The 16,685-nt window shown below is 47.3% G+C and overlaps 1 protein-coding gene across 9 annotated transcripts in view; it reads left to right on the top strand.

The window, feature by feature from the left end:
- SZT2 (SZT2 subunit of KICSTOR complex) overlaps nucleotides 1-16,685 on the top strand; it is a 937,318-nt gene that overhangs the window by 840,009 nt on the left and 80,624 nt on the right. For all 9 annotated transcript variants that reach the window (XM_085602961.1, XM_085602966.1, XM_085602963.1 and 6 more), the window contains 3 exons: nucleotides 2,486-2,576; nucleotides 11,991-12,071; nucleotides 13,789-13,863. In XM_085602961.1, the coding sequence (XP_085459087.1) occupies nucleotides 2,486-2,576; nucleotides 11,991-12,071; nucleotides 13,789-13,863 (247 nt within the window). The remainder of the gene's footprint in view (nucleotides 1-2,485; nucleotides 2,577-11,990; nucleotides 12,072-13,788; nucleotides 13,864-16,685) is intronic.

The following is a 16,685-nucleotide window of genomic DNA, read 5'->3' as shown; positions in this document are numbered from 1 at the left end:
TATCCAGGTAACCACGACACAGACGACGGACGCGGAGTCGAACAGCGCCACCTACCGTCACGCAGGGTTACTGCTAAGAAAAAAATTCTCCAGGTCCAGTCTGACGCCTGGGGGTCATTCTAAGGTAAGAAATCTATAACGAATATATGTCTCTTACAGATACATCGTTACCGAAGGTAAGTAACTTGTTCTATAGTTACAGAAAAACAAATCCAACATTGTTGTGCGTGCAAATATATGCACAAGGTCATAGCTTGGAAATGTTATTTGTGAGGGCAATGTAAGAAATAAGCTGCTTTGCTACATATACCTAATCAGGGATATTAACAATGGGAACTTGGTATTACTCTTTGAACAGAATGGGAAAGGTGTATTCTCCATACCCCTGCACCTACTGAGTCAATCTCAAATAACCCTTGACCTGGAACCGTTCTGATGGCTGGAATATAAAGTGCAAAAATGTCCTATTATGTCTTTCAACAATGGCTGAGGATCTCCACAGCTGGAATAGAAAGGAACAGAGATGGTTCTGTAGCTCAAGCTGATTGGAACCCAATGGCTGAAAACCCCCCAAAACAATCTGAGGTGATGTCTATCTTCTTTTACATCGTGGGCTAATGGAGGAGTCACAAAATATCTCAAGACCGAAGAGTTCTTTAAAAAAAAAAAAAACAACTTGAAAGGTCTGTGTCCAAAACGTGATGGCTGGGGTATGCAGAGCATGTGATCTACATCAACACATGCTAAAAACATCCATACATGTTTGGTACCTCCATGCTCGGCAAACCCAGAGGAACAAATTAAGGGTTAAAGCCTATGCCGGGATATGCTCCTGCACAAGGAATATTAGAGGGAATTACCATGTTTTTCGACAAAATAAATGCCACAAATTTGACAAAATGGCAAGCAGCCCGGTCTTCTATCCAGCCAATCTAAGTGAGGGAGTATAGGTTGCTGTATGGGTGGAAAGTTCTGGACTTGCGACGCTGCAGTTGTTAGGGTCCAATTTTATATGTGGCACAGTCCTTGTAAATGGCTACACCCAAGAGCCATTGAAAAGTTTAGGTTAAGAAAACGATGGAGGGTAGTGCCTTCTTAATTGGTCCACGTCAGTGGATAATCAATATCAGAGACATTGCTCGAATGAAGATCATTTGTGTTGTTTTTATTTATCTTTTTATCAAAGGAGCGCAAAAATTTCATATTGTGAAGAGAAAAACAAAAGCCGACACGTGTTTCGCCCTAGTGGCCCATTGGCCGTGGGCTTTTTCAAGGCGGTGAATATTAATCAACACAGTCTTCCTGTGAGAGTAGAAAAGACGTCTCTGCGGTCCTCGGGAAAGTCGACTAGTGAAAGGAGCTGTCAGATGTAATCTAAGTGAGGGAGGTCTGACCCCAGTGATGCAAACCATAAAATGTATAGAAGTTAAAAAATATATAGCTGTGGTGTTTTTCCATCCTTCCCGGAGCTGATTTCTGTGAACTACAACAGGCACTGGAAACTGGAAGTTTCATTGCATCTGCTTTCCATGTTTCCATACTCCATTGAACTCGGTTTATCGACTGTGGGCACCCTATCCATGGTACCCCCATGCTTAGGATGGATTGGCTACCAGGGGTGCCGTTGTTCCACAGCAATCTAGCGAAGGACAGTTTGTCGTTTTTCATAAGACTCATAATCAATAATATTGAATGGCTTTTTGAGGATTTTTTTGTGCACATTAGAATCTTTCCAGTTTTATTTATTTTGGTGGCATTTGTCTTATTTGTATATGCTGTTATCAATCTTGGTTTTGGCCACTGAAAATCTTTATTTTGTGTTTATCCAATTCTTGGACGCTACCGCATGACCAAGACCTTGCTGCCCGACGCATGCTGCCAAAAGTGATCTAAGGATTCCTCCTGAAAGGTTTGCCTGGTTAGATTGTTTGGGTTTTGAGGAAGTACAGTCACAGCTCACATCAAGGTTGTGACCGCCCTCTCCCAGAGCTGGATGCCCTTCAAACATGCATGAAGAGCTCTAGCGCATCATAATTGTGAAACGTGCGTAAGGCCATTAGCTTTGTTAGTGTCACAGTGATAGATCTTAAGAGAGTAGACTTTTGACAGCATATGCTCATAGGCTGGCCATCACTGGGTTAAAGTCATTACAGCATAGTGGCTCTTCTGCTATTCCTACTGCACCTGTACCTTGTGCTAGTATGCATTTCTGTAACATCGGTGAGATATAGTTGAAAATACCTGAACCAGCTGATGGACATCATAAACTGCAGGGCATGTGCTCAGAAGGAGCCATTTCAGCTGAGCTCCAAAGTTACTTTGTGCATACCTTTTAAAATCCCTCCAGCATCCTCCTACAGTGGGTAGAACCCCCATTGGTTTGGATAATGGTGGACAATAAGACGATGTATAATCAAGTTTGTGTATCTTGTACTTTATAATGTTTACAAATAATGTCTGCTTTCTATCACTTCAACTCTTGCAGCACAAACCGTATCCGGGCACTGGCCTCTCTGATCTCTGAAGGCAGAGCTTCGTTTTCCATCTCCAAGCAGAAGAGTGAAGGTAGTCCCAAGGTGAGTGCCAGGAATGTATGATCTTTGTGGGCAGGCGACAACCTCCATGTGATGCTTAAAATCTGATCCTTATTGGGCACGGAAGATTCTTAGGTTCCTCTTCATGGCTCGTTTTTTCATTCACTCACTTACTTCTCCTCAATATTCTTTCTTCACATCCAGCCACCTTCTCTTCTTTCTCCTACTTTAAAATTCGATTAACCCCTTTTCTCCTATTTTTACACCTACCCACATCTTATACTAGACTTGTATCCACCTATTTATGTTCCTCATCATATTGTATGTGATGGATACCTTTACTGCAGATGCCTCACCTTTAGAATTTCTCCCAGGTTCCATACTGGATTTGGAGATTTTTGCAGCAGTGCTGTAGGCGATGTTTCTACCGCTTCGTACTTCCCTAGAAGTGACAAAGTGGAGCCACATATAAGTGCCACCCTTACAAACTGACGTCCATTCCTTTCCTTCCGTGCCTTTCAATGCTGACCCAAGGCTCTGCTCCCAACTTGCTCATTCTTCTGAGGGTTTTGAATTTCTTTAAAGACAATGTGATAGGAAACTATCTCCTCTCTGAAAAAAGGAGATTTTACGCCATTTTCAGACAACACCAAGCAGATGTCAGTCATCTACCCCCACGAGGTAGGCCTTCAGTGTCTGGGTTCTGGTCACGGATTCAGTTTGTATGGCAAGTGTGCCCTAATTCACCAGAGCGAAACTTGAGACCCAGATACGAAGCTGTATGTCACTGTACATAGGAAGATGGGTGCTCCAAGTTGTGGGTGTGTTCACTGTCACAGGTCCCTTCCTGTGACTGCGCACTTCCTGCTCAAAATCTTCAGGTAAGTCAAAGTCCAGATAAAAGCACAATAGATCAAAGTGTTACCCACACCTTCTCACCACTTTGGTTCCAGAGACGGACCTGGCCACCATTGAAGTCTCAGCCCCACCTCGAACTGTTGCTCCGAGCTTAAAATATTCTCCTCCGTTTTGGCCAACCGCATAAGACCATACCTGGCCAAACTGGTCCACCCAGACCAGTGTGGTTTTATGCCCCCCAAGTGGGACGGGTATGCTCAGACGTGAGTCCCGTGCTCTCCAAAAGGAATGGCATGGTGAGCAAAAAAACGATGGATTTAGGCCCAGATCTCTGTACTGGGGTGAATGTATAACATTGTTCTGCATTTTGTCCATCAATAGTTCTTTTTGCATTTCTCCCGAAGGACCAGGCTCTGCCTCAGTCACCTCCACCTTGCCCTAGCAAATCGGAACCGCCTGACCCCCTCCTTATCTCTCCTTGTAGACTTTGAGAAGGCATTCGATTCGGTGGATTGGAGTTACCTGGAGGCAGTGTTTGAGGAAATCGGCTTTGGAATCCCCTTCCGAACTTTGGTTAAGACGTTGTATTGCCACCCACGGGCTCAGGTTCTAGTCAACGGGCTCTGTCCCGCCCCTTCCCTATCAGAAGGGACACGAGACAAGGGTGCCCCCTCTCGCCGCTTCTTTTTGCTTTGGCAATGGAACCCTTTGCTTTCCTTGTCCGATCTGACCAGTCTCTCATGGGATGGAGTTGGCCCGGTTTCAAGGAGGACAAGATCGCGCTCTATGCGGACGACGTGTTGTTATTTTTAGCAGACCCTGCTCGGTTGGGGCCCCGATGCCTCCGGACCTTAGATCTCTTCGAGCGCACCTCTGGCCTTCGGTTAAACCCGGCCAAGTCTGTCCAGGTCCCCCTCCATCTCTCACGGGAGGGTTTCGATTGGCAGTCGACGATACCTCTTCGGCGGCAGTCCTTCAAGTACTTGGGAATCTGGGTGGCCCTTCTCCCCGACCTCGCTTGGTCACTTAACGTTACCCCGTTGGTTAAGCGGGTCCGCGCCCATCTCCTCAAATGGCAAACGCTCCCGCTAAACCCTCTTGGCGGGATAGCCTTGTTTAAAATGAAGATTCTACCCAGATTCCTGTACCTGCTCCAGAACATGCACCTCTCCTTCTCCAGATCCTGCTTTCGAGAGATGGACAGCATGGCCATTGCAATTTTATGGGGATGGCGGAGGCCCAGGCTGGCCCTGGTTCAATGCCGGATCCCGCCCTTTGATGGCGGTCTTGGGATGACGAAGCTGTATCTTTATTATTTAGCGACTCGATTTCTTACCGTGCACGATTGGTTTAACGGAGGCTGGTCTGACCAGGCATTTCGTATGGAGCTACACACCCTGGGTCTGTCTAACATTCAGGGGATGCTATACGGTAACACCATCTCCCAAGCTCTTCCAGAGGTCACACGTAGAGTATTCTTGGCCTGGCGGGCCTCTTTGTGCCACATACACTGGTCGGGTAAGCTGACCCAGTATACTCCCCTGTGGTGCGGGACCAGACTCCGAGAGGTTGCTAATCTTTCAGGATTCCGACCGTGGGATCTCATTGGAATTTCCCTATTGGGCGACATCTGGAGTGGAACCCACTTACACTCCTTCCAGGACTTGCAGACCCGATACTCCCTTCACTCATCCCAGTTCTTCTGCTACCTTCAGCTACCCCATGCCCTTCGCTCCTATATTTCGGAGGGTACCTCCTTACCTGAATACAGCCCACAGGAAGCCCAGGTCATGACTGGTTATCTGAGGAAGGGGGAAATCTCCCGTATTTATCGATCCCTTACAAACACCCCCAATTCACTATCCCAACTCCGGGCTACATGGGAGGGTTGGCTTGGGGCCCTAGAAGACGCTGACTGGAGAGACGCATTGATGGCTCCCAAAACAATTAGTCTCAGCGAGGCTTCGACTAGTCTAAATATATTATCTTCACACTACTTACCTTACGCCATTACGCCTCCACCGCGCATTGCTCCGGCCCGATGCTTCCTGCCCCCACTGCTCTTACCCACAGGTAGATTTCCATCACATGGTGTGGCTCTGTTCTGCGATCACGAGGTATTGGGAATCAGTAACCGGGGAACTCGCTGAGATCCTGGGCTGGGAGGTCCCTCTAGCTCCACTGAATGTGCTCCTGGGCATCACCGAGAGGTTGGACGGTACCAGGGCTGAGAAACTCTTCCTCAACACAGCCCTGATGGTGGCCAACAGGGACATAGTGGCTCATTGGTTGAACTCCGATCCACCCACAATGGCGCGCTGGCGCAGGGAAGTGGACTGGTGTGCCGCACAAGAACGGCCCCTATATGCAGCCAGAGGGTGGCGAAAAAGTTTTGTCGAATGTGGGGCAAATCGGTGGGGGTGGTAGAGGGCTAAAGAGGTTTTTATCGTGCAGTTAAGGACTGGAGCTGGAATGTCGCTACTTTCTTTATGCTTGTCAGCTTTTACAATCGGAAGAGATGTGTTTTCGCCTATACCTTGTCCTATATATTGTGACCTTGATTGGTGCTAGTACCTTTGTTGTGATCCCATAAAATCAATAAAATTGGTTATGAAAAAAATATATATATGTCTATCTATCACACAATACTCATTGGTATATCTTCTAGCCGGAGATATCAACACTAATGCACAGTAATACTTCAATTGCAAGAGGTAAGTTAGCACAATACACAGTGGTCTCCAGGCGGGAGACCAAGCCATATACTAAAGAAGTGGTATGCGAACTGCGACCGAAGTTGGGACTTGGACTAGGAGACTCAGAGGAGCTGGGTACGTAAGGAACCACCCACGGAAGTACCCAGGAACCCCACGTACACTGTGTGCAGAGTAGAAACATAGCTGTGTGTCCAAAAGAAGTCAACAGGAATGTGCAGTTGCAGTTTTAAAGAAATAGGACCCTTATTAGTGGACCCTGAAGAAATCCCATGGAAGATAGAAAGTTGGAGAGTCACCCCACCCGTGGATACCCCAGGAAAGAGGATACCTACACCAGGGAAGCTGGGTGCATAGGTGCGAAGTGACTTCGGAAACCGCCGTAGACCACAATGGAGGACTTCAGGAAAGATGCCGCTGGAGAAGACTATGCCCGAGTACGGTCGAATCCAAGTGAAGAACCTGTAAGCAAAGGAGACAGTGTCTATGCCACTCGGAGGTGACCAGGAGGCATGGAAGAGCAATGTCCACCAATGACAGATGGTTCAGGAGAGTTGACGGTGTCCTTGTAACTGCAGCTGTGAGGACCAGGCGACCCTGAGGAAGACGGGAGCTCGTCGGAAGTCAAGAACCAGGGGGTCGGTGTGCGGTAGGAGCACCAACAAGCCTTGGCAGCAGCAACAGACATGGCTAACGCTGAAGGAGCAAAGTTGGGATCAGCAAGGTCTAAGGGACTCACCAAGTACACATGAGTCCAAGCAAGCCCCAAGCAAGCAGTGGAGCCCACTGAAGCCAAATTTGACAGTCAAGAGGACCCACTGGTCTAAGGAACATGAGTCACAAGGGGAACTCGAGCAGCTCACCAAATATGCTAGCCCACAGTGCAGAGGATGTGGTGAGGACAAAGATCTTGACCCGAAGAGGTGCTGGAAGCTGGAGCTTCTTGTAGCCTGAAGATCTCTGGAGTGTAGAGCCAGCAAGCCTTGGCAGCGGCAAGTTGGCGCGGTGCACAGGGGTTCTGTTCCAACGGTTCCGACGAAGGATACTGGCCTCCAAATTGTTGATAGGACAGGTCAGGCCTCAAGGGAGTTGTAGAACCACCACCTGTGTTGCTGAGCCTTTCCAAGTCCGTTGGGAGCAACAGACCGGTCAGCTTTCTTGCTTTGCTTGCAGATGCAGGGGAGTGACTCCTTCACTCCTAGGGAGATTACTTCACATGTCCCTGATGCCCACAGGCCTGGAGAGGGACCTGGAAGAAGCACAGGCGACGAAGAAGACTTGCAGAACAGGGGGAGACCAAGAGCAGCAGGAGTCTCCCTTGGTGCAGTCTCGGTTCCAGGCGAAGTCCAAGTGCCCAGACGACTGAAGCTGAAGTGGTTTCAGGTTTGAATTTTGTCCCGTGACGAATCTGAAGAGCCTCCCTTAAGCACCCTAGGGAAAGGGTTGGTACGATTCAAGGGTCCCTCTCAGAGGCGGGGCTGGACAGAAGGGAGGATACTCCCATGTCCTTTGTCCAGTTTCGCACCAGAGCGGGAGCCCAGGGCTATCTGAACTGGCTCAAAACTGGAGTATGTAAAAAGGCACCAAGTGTGCCCTTCAAAGCAGACTGGTGGTGCTAGCAAGCGCCACACCTCAGCCCCCCGCCCCCCCCCCCCACGCCCAATACACTAAGTCCTGTCTGGCAGGTGGTCACACCTCCCTGTGACTGGAAACCTATTGTTCTACCTTCCCCTGCTCGAGCTCAGCTCAGCAGCAGGAGGAGGGAAATGTGTCTGTCGTTGGCAGCAGCACTAGCTTGCTGTTAGACCCTGAAAGGCTGGTACCAGTAATACAAGGGGTACCCTAGGGGAGCCCCCCCCCAGTGCATGAGATCCTACATCCAACACTGAAATCGGTGTTGGGGTGGTATTCCAACATGTTTGATACCAAACATGACTGGTTTCGGGACAGTCAATACATTGTTCGGCATCTTGTAAATGACTTGATGTCCTCTATATGAATAAAATGGCTGACCGCACTTACAAAGCCTGGATAATTGACTTCAGGGTTTGTAGGGGTGTCCTGCTCTTGCAGGGGCACCCTCACCTTTATAACCAAGTTCCCTGCATTCAGGACTGAAGAGCCTGCTATAGGGGTAACTTATAGGTATTAAGGGTAGTGACCTCAGATATGAGGAAACTTGTATCTGCTGTGAGAGGTGTAAGCACCAACTCACACAGGTTGCAATGGCAGGCCTGTATTCCCAGTTTAAGTGGACTCCCATAGGTGGCACAATACATGCTGCAGCCCATCGGAGACCCCTGGTGTACCTATGCCCTGGGTACATCAGTACCACATACTAGGGACTTGGAAGGGTACACCAGTAGCCAATTGGGAAGGTCCCTAAGAACTTACCACTGGCACAGTTAGGGAGAAAGCACAGTGACTGGGGTCCCGATTAGCAGGATCCCAGTCAGACTAGTCATGAAACAGAATAACTCCAGCAATGAGTGGGGGTAACCATGGAAGAGCTCAATTTCCTACAGCAATGCTGACGTGCTAGGATTGCAGTTGCTCCCCATTGAGACTATGAGGTTCTCCAACCTGGGGCAGCAACATTGCTTCACATGTAATCATGCCTTCACAAATGCCATGATGAACACGTTGTTAAAACGATGTTCTTGTTCCCCCTTTGGCCAGCAAGTAGGCAGGTGACACAGGCCTGCGCCCTGTGGTCCATATTTTCAAACCCGAGCACCGTGCTCCATGATATCGTATTGTCTAGGATTCAACCAGTCAGAGACGTTTTAAGGCATGGGCAAAGTGGGCTCTGGCCCAGGGCCCCAGCCTTTCAAGGGCCCCCCTGATAGAGACAAGTCTGTTCTTGCCCTGATGACCTTGAATAATTCTTAAACATACTATTTTTAATACCGGTTTTCTTTAATTTAAGTTTTATGTGATTGATGTGTGAAAGTCTATTACAGGCGTTTTGCAGAAAAATTTGTTTGTTTCGTGCAACTTCCATAAAAAAGTTCCTTTTAGATCAAAACAAGACCTCACATATGAGAAATGGGAGGATGTCACAGAAATTATCTGCAGTAAAATTAGTGAGATGCTGCTGTGTTACAACATCCACTATCCTTGAAAGTTAGATGTAAATACATTTAGAATTTGGAACAGAGGGCCTGAGCACCACCAGCAACCTGGCTAAAGAGGGTATGAAAGAGCTGAAATTGAATCATAAATTTAAAGCTGTTCTGAACAGGGGCCCCTAAAATCCTACTAATTTCCGACTAATCCCCTGGCTAGAGAATCTAAACTAATGAATGCCCTTGGCAAACAAACGTTTTCTTCTGCCAGCTTGGCAATGTGGTCCATAAACAGTCTATTAAGCTGCAACACACATGTCTTATAGAGCATGGTCACCAACATCTTGCCAGTAGTCCCGGAAGCCTTCCTGACTCAGACAATCCATGGTGGACAGTAGCAGAAAAAATATGTTCTCCGTGCAAGCCTGGACAGAGAAGTTAGCACCAGTGTGCTGATTCGAAGGAGCGCCTTGATGAGGGTGACTGAATTTTCTGCTGATGTACAGGCATCACTGATGGACTTACCTTTTAATTCTAGACTCTTTGGCGAGGTGGTGGTCTAAGACAATAGCGCTCCAGCACCTTTCTTGGAGCTTCTGGCTTCTGCAAAACAATTTCCACGTCACTTATGCAAATTCAGGGTCTATTTCAATAGGGTAGCCCATAAACAATGACAGTCTACCCAGCCAGTGATGCAGGAAGCAGCAGTTTCTTTTTGGGGCCATGGACGAGGCACACAAATGCATCGTATGTGATAGCAGCGGCATCTGTCCTCCAACAACTCCTCCCTTGCTACCATGGTCATCAAGCTGCTGTACATTGTCCTCAACGACTCACGATCTACCGGTGGGAGGCAGGATTTGTTATCTACTACCAGGTAGGCAATTCATCACATAGTCTTATACTTAACTCAAAGAGGCCTATCTTTTCCGCTCCTCAGGTTCTCATGGACAACACCCTAATATGTGGTATTGCAACATGCAGGATGATGTGGGGTCCTAGGCCATGTTCCAAGAGGCTTTACTTTTCAGGAGGTGGCTGCAGCAACAGGACATTTTTGTTGTCTCCAAACCACCTGATGATGTCCGTGAATGCCAGAGTGGATGAACTGAGCAGACATCCACTTCCAGATCAAGATTGGCTTCTGCATCCCAATGTGGCAAAGGGCGTATCCGATCAGTGGAGAGAGCCCTGGCTTGATCTTTTTGCCACAGTTGAATGCTCAGCGTCCGTGATTTTGTGCATTGTGTGGTACCGAAAACTCCTTGGAGTGAGCATCTGTCCTCCAATCAGGCCACTACTTTGGGAGGATCTCCTATCTCAGCTACAGCACAGGCCTCTGTGTACACTTCATATGTAGATATTGTGCGGCGGCATTTGATTGGAATTCACTGCCAGACGCCTCCCACAAAATCATCTATGCTAGGCCCTGGGAAACATTAGCTGCCGGGTGTGGTGCCTGAAAACACTCACCACCTTAAGCTAATTTGTCAGATGTTTTTTTTGTTTGTTGTGTCTTTTGCCCAGCAAACCCCTGCAGTGGGCACTCTAAAACACAAAGTGTTACCCTTTTATCCTGTTTGTATTTGCCACACACTCCATCCCCATTAAATCACCTCTTTTGATGGAGTTTATTAAAGGTTTGAGACACAAGTTCCATCTCAAACATTTATGCCCCTGAGGGACCATAACTTGGTCTTGACATTTAATGTGTACGCCCTGTGTGTATGCATGGTTACTCAGTGTGCATCTTGACTCTGAGCAACATCTTCCTCGTTGCAATTATATAAGCTTGTTGCATACGTGAACTTCAAGCACTTTCGATGCAACTGCCGAACACCACCTTCTTTCCAGACAAATTGGTGTTGAGAACTTTGGTGGCCTACTAACTGAAGGTTGTGACTCCCTTTCACATTGGTCAGCTAATCACCCTACCACCTTTCTTTGTAACCTCACAGCCATCAAAAGCAGAGGAGAGGCCGCATCGTGCCAAGTGTCCACTGACCTGAGTATCCAAATATGCAGGAGCGAAAATTGCCCAACCAATTTCCCCCAGAACCGGCCCAACGCACTACTATAGAATTACGACGAGTGTTTGGCACCTTTTCCCAGGGAGAGGGAGGTAAGACAGGTGGGCCACAGTGGATAGAGAGACGAGTTAATCCCAGGCAGGTAAGTTTTCTTTTTTTAATTATTTTAACCCCCTCTCACACTGCCCCAGCCGCACTGCACCCTTCCGTGCTGCCCTCCCGCCTCACCACATTTATCTTTCATCAGCCGCTATTGGGGACACCAGTCCTTGATATCTGCCAGGCTGCGACTTGGGCATTGTTGTCTATATTAATGAAGCATTACTGCCATTACAGTCCGGTCCAGTGGGAAAAGCACATCCCATGGTCGGATCTGCAGAGCTTCTTGGTTTAAGTTCACTCCCCAACCCTCCATCTTTGCGAGGTGCTGTTTTGTTATCGGTTCTAAAGGTGAGAAATCTGAAGATAGAGGTTGCTTACAAAATATCATGTAACATCAACCTTCTTCCCATCAGACTGTCCATTCCTCTCCTATTTGTCTCCTAAACATAGTTTGCCTCTTTCTTTTATTAGTTAGTTTCCTAGCACTTGTGCTTCTTTTCCCCATTTTGCCCCCTTTGTTTGCTCGCACTGTTCTATCATGCATTTTTGCTCTGCTCTATTTTTATTGCTTCTCTGTACCTCTTGTCATTCTTGTCCTTAAATCAGTTGTTTCAGACAGTCTTCACCCCCACCTGTTCTTGTTATGAGATCCCGTTTCTAAGCTTGGTTCTGTCTCCTCTGCAGAATGCGGGGCCCTCCATCACCACCTACCATCTCCAGAGAGCTCTGCCGGGCGGGATTGTTCTCATGGAGCTGGCCTTCCAGGTGAGTAGAAACCTTGCTCCCCAGAGATGTGAAGGTCGCACCGACACATCTCCGGAGTACTTTCTGTTGGAGTCGCTCAAATACTTCTGGAGAAATGCACCTTGGTAAAAACTCCTAAAAAAGGATTGATGTTAAATATTATTAAACATGGGCCTGGCTTGTTCTCTTTATTTTTTTTGCAAAAGTGAAAAGCATTTGAGGGCAGACAAGGGACTACAGTCCGTCTGGTCAGCCTACTCTCATGCTCACATGTGGGGTAAATAATGTGGAAGGTGATACCTCTGGCCCGGAGAGGGATGGGAGGAAGACAGGCCAGCAAAGGGCTGGAAAGCTTGGAGGTCATAGCAAGTAGAGGATACACAGTAAAGGTCTGCAGCACTTTCATGATGTTAAATGTCCCCTCCTTTGAAGGTATGGAGGGTTATAAATGTGGATAGGTCGGTAATAGCTGTAGAAGAAAGGAGGGTGGGAGGGGGGTAAAAAGAGTGCAATAAAGAAGTTATTTATTTTAACTTGAAGCTCATTCATTTTTCTTCTCTGATTGGACAGTGGCAGAATTTTGAAACTTGAACCTAATGACACAAGTCAGGGCAAGGAGAGAAGGACAGAGTGAGACATTTTGAGACATTTCCTGCATACCTTTTTTCCTGCCTTGTATACCATTTTGATCTCCGTCTTGCACCTCTCTGGCTAAGTGTAAAAGGGGTAGAGAGGGATGAGATTGATGGAGAAAAGGCAGATTGATGTAAGACAGACCTGTGATGGGCTTCTGTGTTCGACCTTTGGCAGCAATGTTTACCCTTTTGATCTCTTTATATTCGTTGTACATTTGCTGCTGTTGTAGCATGGTTGTCGTTCTTCAGTGGCATTGGGATCTTGCCTTTTCTTTGGGTGGTCGACGCTGGTATTGGGTTGTCAACCATTCTCAGTCTTGCTCATTCCTGTTATTGTGTAACCTGTGCCTGTTGCGAAGTTTTGCTAACTTCTTTTGTTGCTGTAGTGTCTTCATACCCTCACTGGAGTATTGCCTTCCTCCTCTGTATCGGTCACATCCCCTGTGCTGTTTTGTATTGCAACATCCACCTTACATGTTATTGTTCATCTAGGATGTTGTTGTTGTTGTGTTTGTGCCTGGTTATGTTGGTCTTTGGCTGTGTTGCTCTTGCCTGGTGTGGTGATTTGTTGCTCATGTCTATTGCTGGGCTGTTCGAACCCTCTGAACCTGTAAACATACCCCATATCAATGCGTCATTGCATTTGTTTCCTTTGTCATTGGGAAGCTGTTCAAACCCTGCATTATTGGAAGTTTTCCTACATTCAGGATGTCATTCACTCATTTTTAGATACCTAGGGGCGAAAAGGAAATGCCTAGATCATTGCCCATTGAATATTGGTAATGTCACTCAGGAAATTTAGTAGATGTTGAGCTCTGAGCCGAACACCGCTGTTTTAGCAACCAAAGGAGAGCATTCCCATCGCATAGCCATAGTCGAGGATATGAAAAGGGAAGAAGAGCTATCTGGTTGAGATGGGTTGCAGGTCTACATTAGGAGAATATTTTTCCTGACATCCTAATGAGAATTCTGTCCTTAGAGGCGAGTCTTCAAGTGGCATATGACCGCATAAATCTCCATGAATGCTCAGCAGAATGGCGTTGGAAAAATACTTAATGTGACGAAAAGTTCATTTGAATGTTCCCTTCTCTCTTCTGCTGCAGGGCTGCTATTTCTGCGTGAAGCAGTATGCGCTGGAGTGCTCTCGAATCCCAATGGGGCAGTCTGTCAACTCTCAGGTAATGATGTCTTGAGGAGTTCAGTTTCAAGTTATGACTGTATGTCCTTTCCTGAATTAGCAGTAATGAGTCTCCCAGATCCGCCCAACCAACCGTATGTTCCTTTATGTGCGGCCTTTATTGTTGTCTCCCTCATGCGCACTTCTGCTGCATACCCCCCAGGAAGTATGTCACTTCATGTACAATATTGGTGGGGATTGCTCTCTCAGATGTACATCTACAGCATGTCTTAGCTAACAGGAGTCCCTTCATGTACTAGAATGATTTCTGACTCCCTGAGATGTACAGTTCCACCGTACCCTCTCTGACACTGTTTCTTCATGAACAAGTAATATTGCAGGTTCTGTATATTTGAAGCTGCAGCAGGCCCTCTTTGACTGCACGCCTCTTCATGACCTAGCAGGCTTGCTAGCTGTCTCGGATGTGCAGCTGCAGCAGGCCCTCTTTGACTGCACGCCTCTTCATGACCTAGGAGGCTTGCTAGCTGTCTCGGATGTGCAGCTGCAGCAGGCCCTCTTTGACTGCACGCCCCTTCATGACCTAGCAAGCTTGCTAGCTGCCTCAGATTTACAGCTGCAGCAGGCCCTCTTTGACTGCACGCCTCTAAATGACCTAGCAGGCTTGCTAGCTGCCTCAGATTTACAGCTGCAGCAGGCCCTCTTTGACTGAACGCCCCTTCATGACCTAGCAGGCTTGCTAGCTGCCTTGGATTTTCAGCTGCAGAAGGCCCTCTTTGACTGCACCCCTCATGACCTAGCAGGCTTGCTAGCTGCCTCGGATTTACAGCTGCAGCAGGCCCTCTTTGACTAAATGACCTAGCAGGCATCTTAGCTGCCTCAGATTTACAGCTGCAGCAGGCCCTCTGTGACTGCACGCCCCTTCATGAACTAGCAGTATTCCTGGCTCCCTAAGTTGCATAGCTTTGGCAGGACCTCTCTAGCAGTCTGATACTTCATAAACTGGCAGTATTGGTGTCCCCCTGAGATATGCAGCTGCCCTCTGACAGTTTGTCTCTTCATTTAGTGGCAGTATTGAGGTTTTCCCTGAGATGTACAGCTGCAGTGTACAATGCCTGGCTGAACAGAGTTTGCAACATATGTAGCTGTAGATCCCATTCGGGGGACAGACCTGCCTTCTAGTATTATCCTTGGAACTTTACAAAGTTGTGTTTCTTTGAAGCATTAGTTTCAATTTCAAGGTGAGTTGAAACCACAATGCACCAGGTCACAGACTCCACCTTAATTTGTTTTCTTTTGCCATCGGCGTGGGACATGCTTTGAGTGCTCAGTTACCACTGCGGAGTGAAGAAACCTTTTGATCCTAGAGACCCAGAATAACATGGACTTCCCATCACATCAGGCAGTATTGAAATAGTGCTGACCGCTTTGAGAAAATGTGATTTGAACAGGTTGTATAAGGATGATTCATTTGGGTGGGAGGCTATTGAAAATACTCTGTGTAAGTTTTGCTCTTCTTGCAATAGCAAGTATCCATGGCCATACCAAAATCACGTCTGTAACATGTCTACTGAGGGAGCAGAGAATCCACTTCTTCAGTATTTAATGCTAACTGAGTCCATGTCCAGCTTAGTGGCAGAAAATGTTGCAGGCTTAGTCTGATGACAATGAGGTAAGACCCTCAATTCCTCAGAAAGATCGACAGTACCATAGCCCTATTTCCATATCTACTGAAGACCCAGTAATAAGACCGGGCCTTGTTATTTCAGGGATTGACACCTCGGACTGATCGCAAAACCTACTTAACCAAAGGGTCAGCCCTTCACCCTGGTGTTACACATCTCCCCTCCAAAGGTGGCTTCTCTTTTGAAGCCTGCCTTTTGGGGCTAACACCAAGTGGCTTCCTGCAGGAGGAAGGTGACACCTCCCTGCAATGCAATTCCTCATTGTTCTCCTTTTTGAGAGCTAAAGCTGCACACTGCAACAAATTCATTAATTTTGACTTGAGATTCAAGTTAGGCTTAATGTAATAAGTTGTTTGATCCCTTGGCGTGCCCACTTTGGTTGCACCGTTCAGGAATTATCACCGCTGAGGGCTCAGTGTGTAATCCTGTACTCGCCAGTTTGGCGACCAATCCTTTCCACAGTAAAAACTGTAGTTTTGCATGTTTTACTGTCAGGACATCTAAAGTACATGTCCTGCTTGTGTAATATGTTGCACCCTGCCTACAGGACTCGGTAGGCCTGCCAGATGTCCAGGGCAAGTGATGGCTTTGCCATTCGAAGCAATGGAAAAGTCAGAATAGCAGTGCACGACTGCTCTATCAGTCTGCAGTGGCAGACTGGAGGGCTCGTTTTACTTTTGGGCCCTCCAGGGTTGCATAATAGGTGCTGTAAACCCTGGGGTACCCCTATAAGTTACATCCCGGGTACCAGAGTACCATCTACTATGAACTTGCATGTAAGCTAACCATTTCCAATTGGGTACAGCTAATTCGACATACACTTTAGGGTCAGGGCACTGAGGTCTGGTTCGCAGGCCTTAGTGCCCTCTCAGAGTTGAAAAACCTGGGGATTGACCATGCAAAAAGAGACATTTCCTTACAACTACAGTTTGGTCATTCACACCCGACAACAAGCCTTAGTCTGACAGACTTGACTGTAAAACATTGTTCTCCATGACTTCCATCTCTACACGCAAGCCACCACATTAAGGGTATGGGTTCTGCTATTTCGCCTATGCAAAGCACTTGATCTACTGCTACACATGCTGCAAACAGTATTCAGCTTGTAGTGATGTAGGTTCACAAGCACCACACCCACCTCCTCGGAAGCAATCACAGGGTAATATATGTGAAAATGGTC

This window comes from Triturus cristatus, chromosome 4_2, assembly GCF_964204655.1.
Source record: "Triturus cristatus chromosome 4_2, aTriCri1.1, whole genome shotgun sequence".
Classification (NCBI taxonomy): Eukaryota; Metazoa; Chordata; class Amphibia; order Caudata; family Salamandridae; genus Triturus; species Triturus cristatus.
Note: the sequence above shows the minus strand (reverse complement) of the source record. Positions and strands in the feature narration are given on the sequence as shown.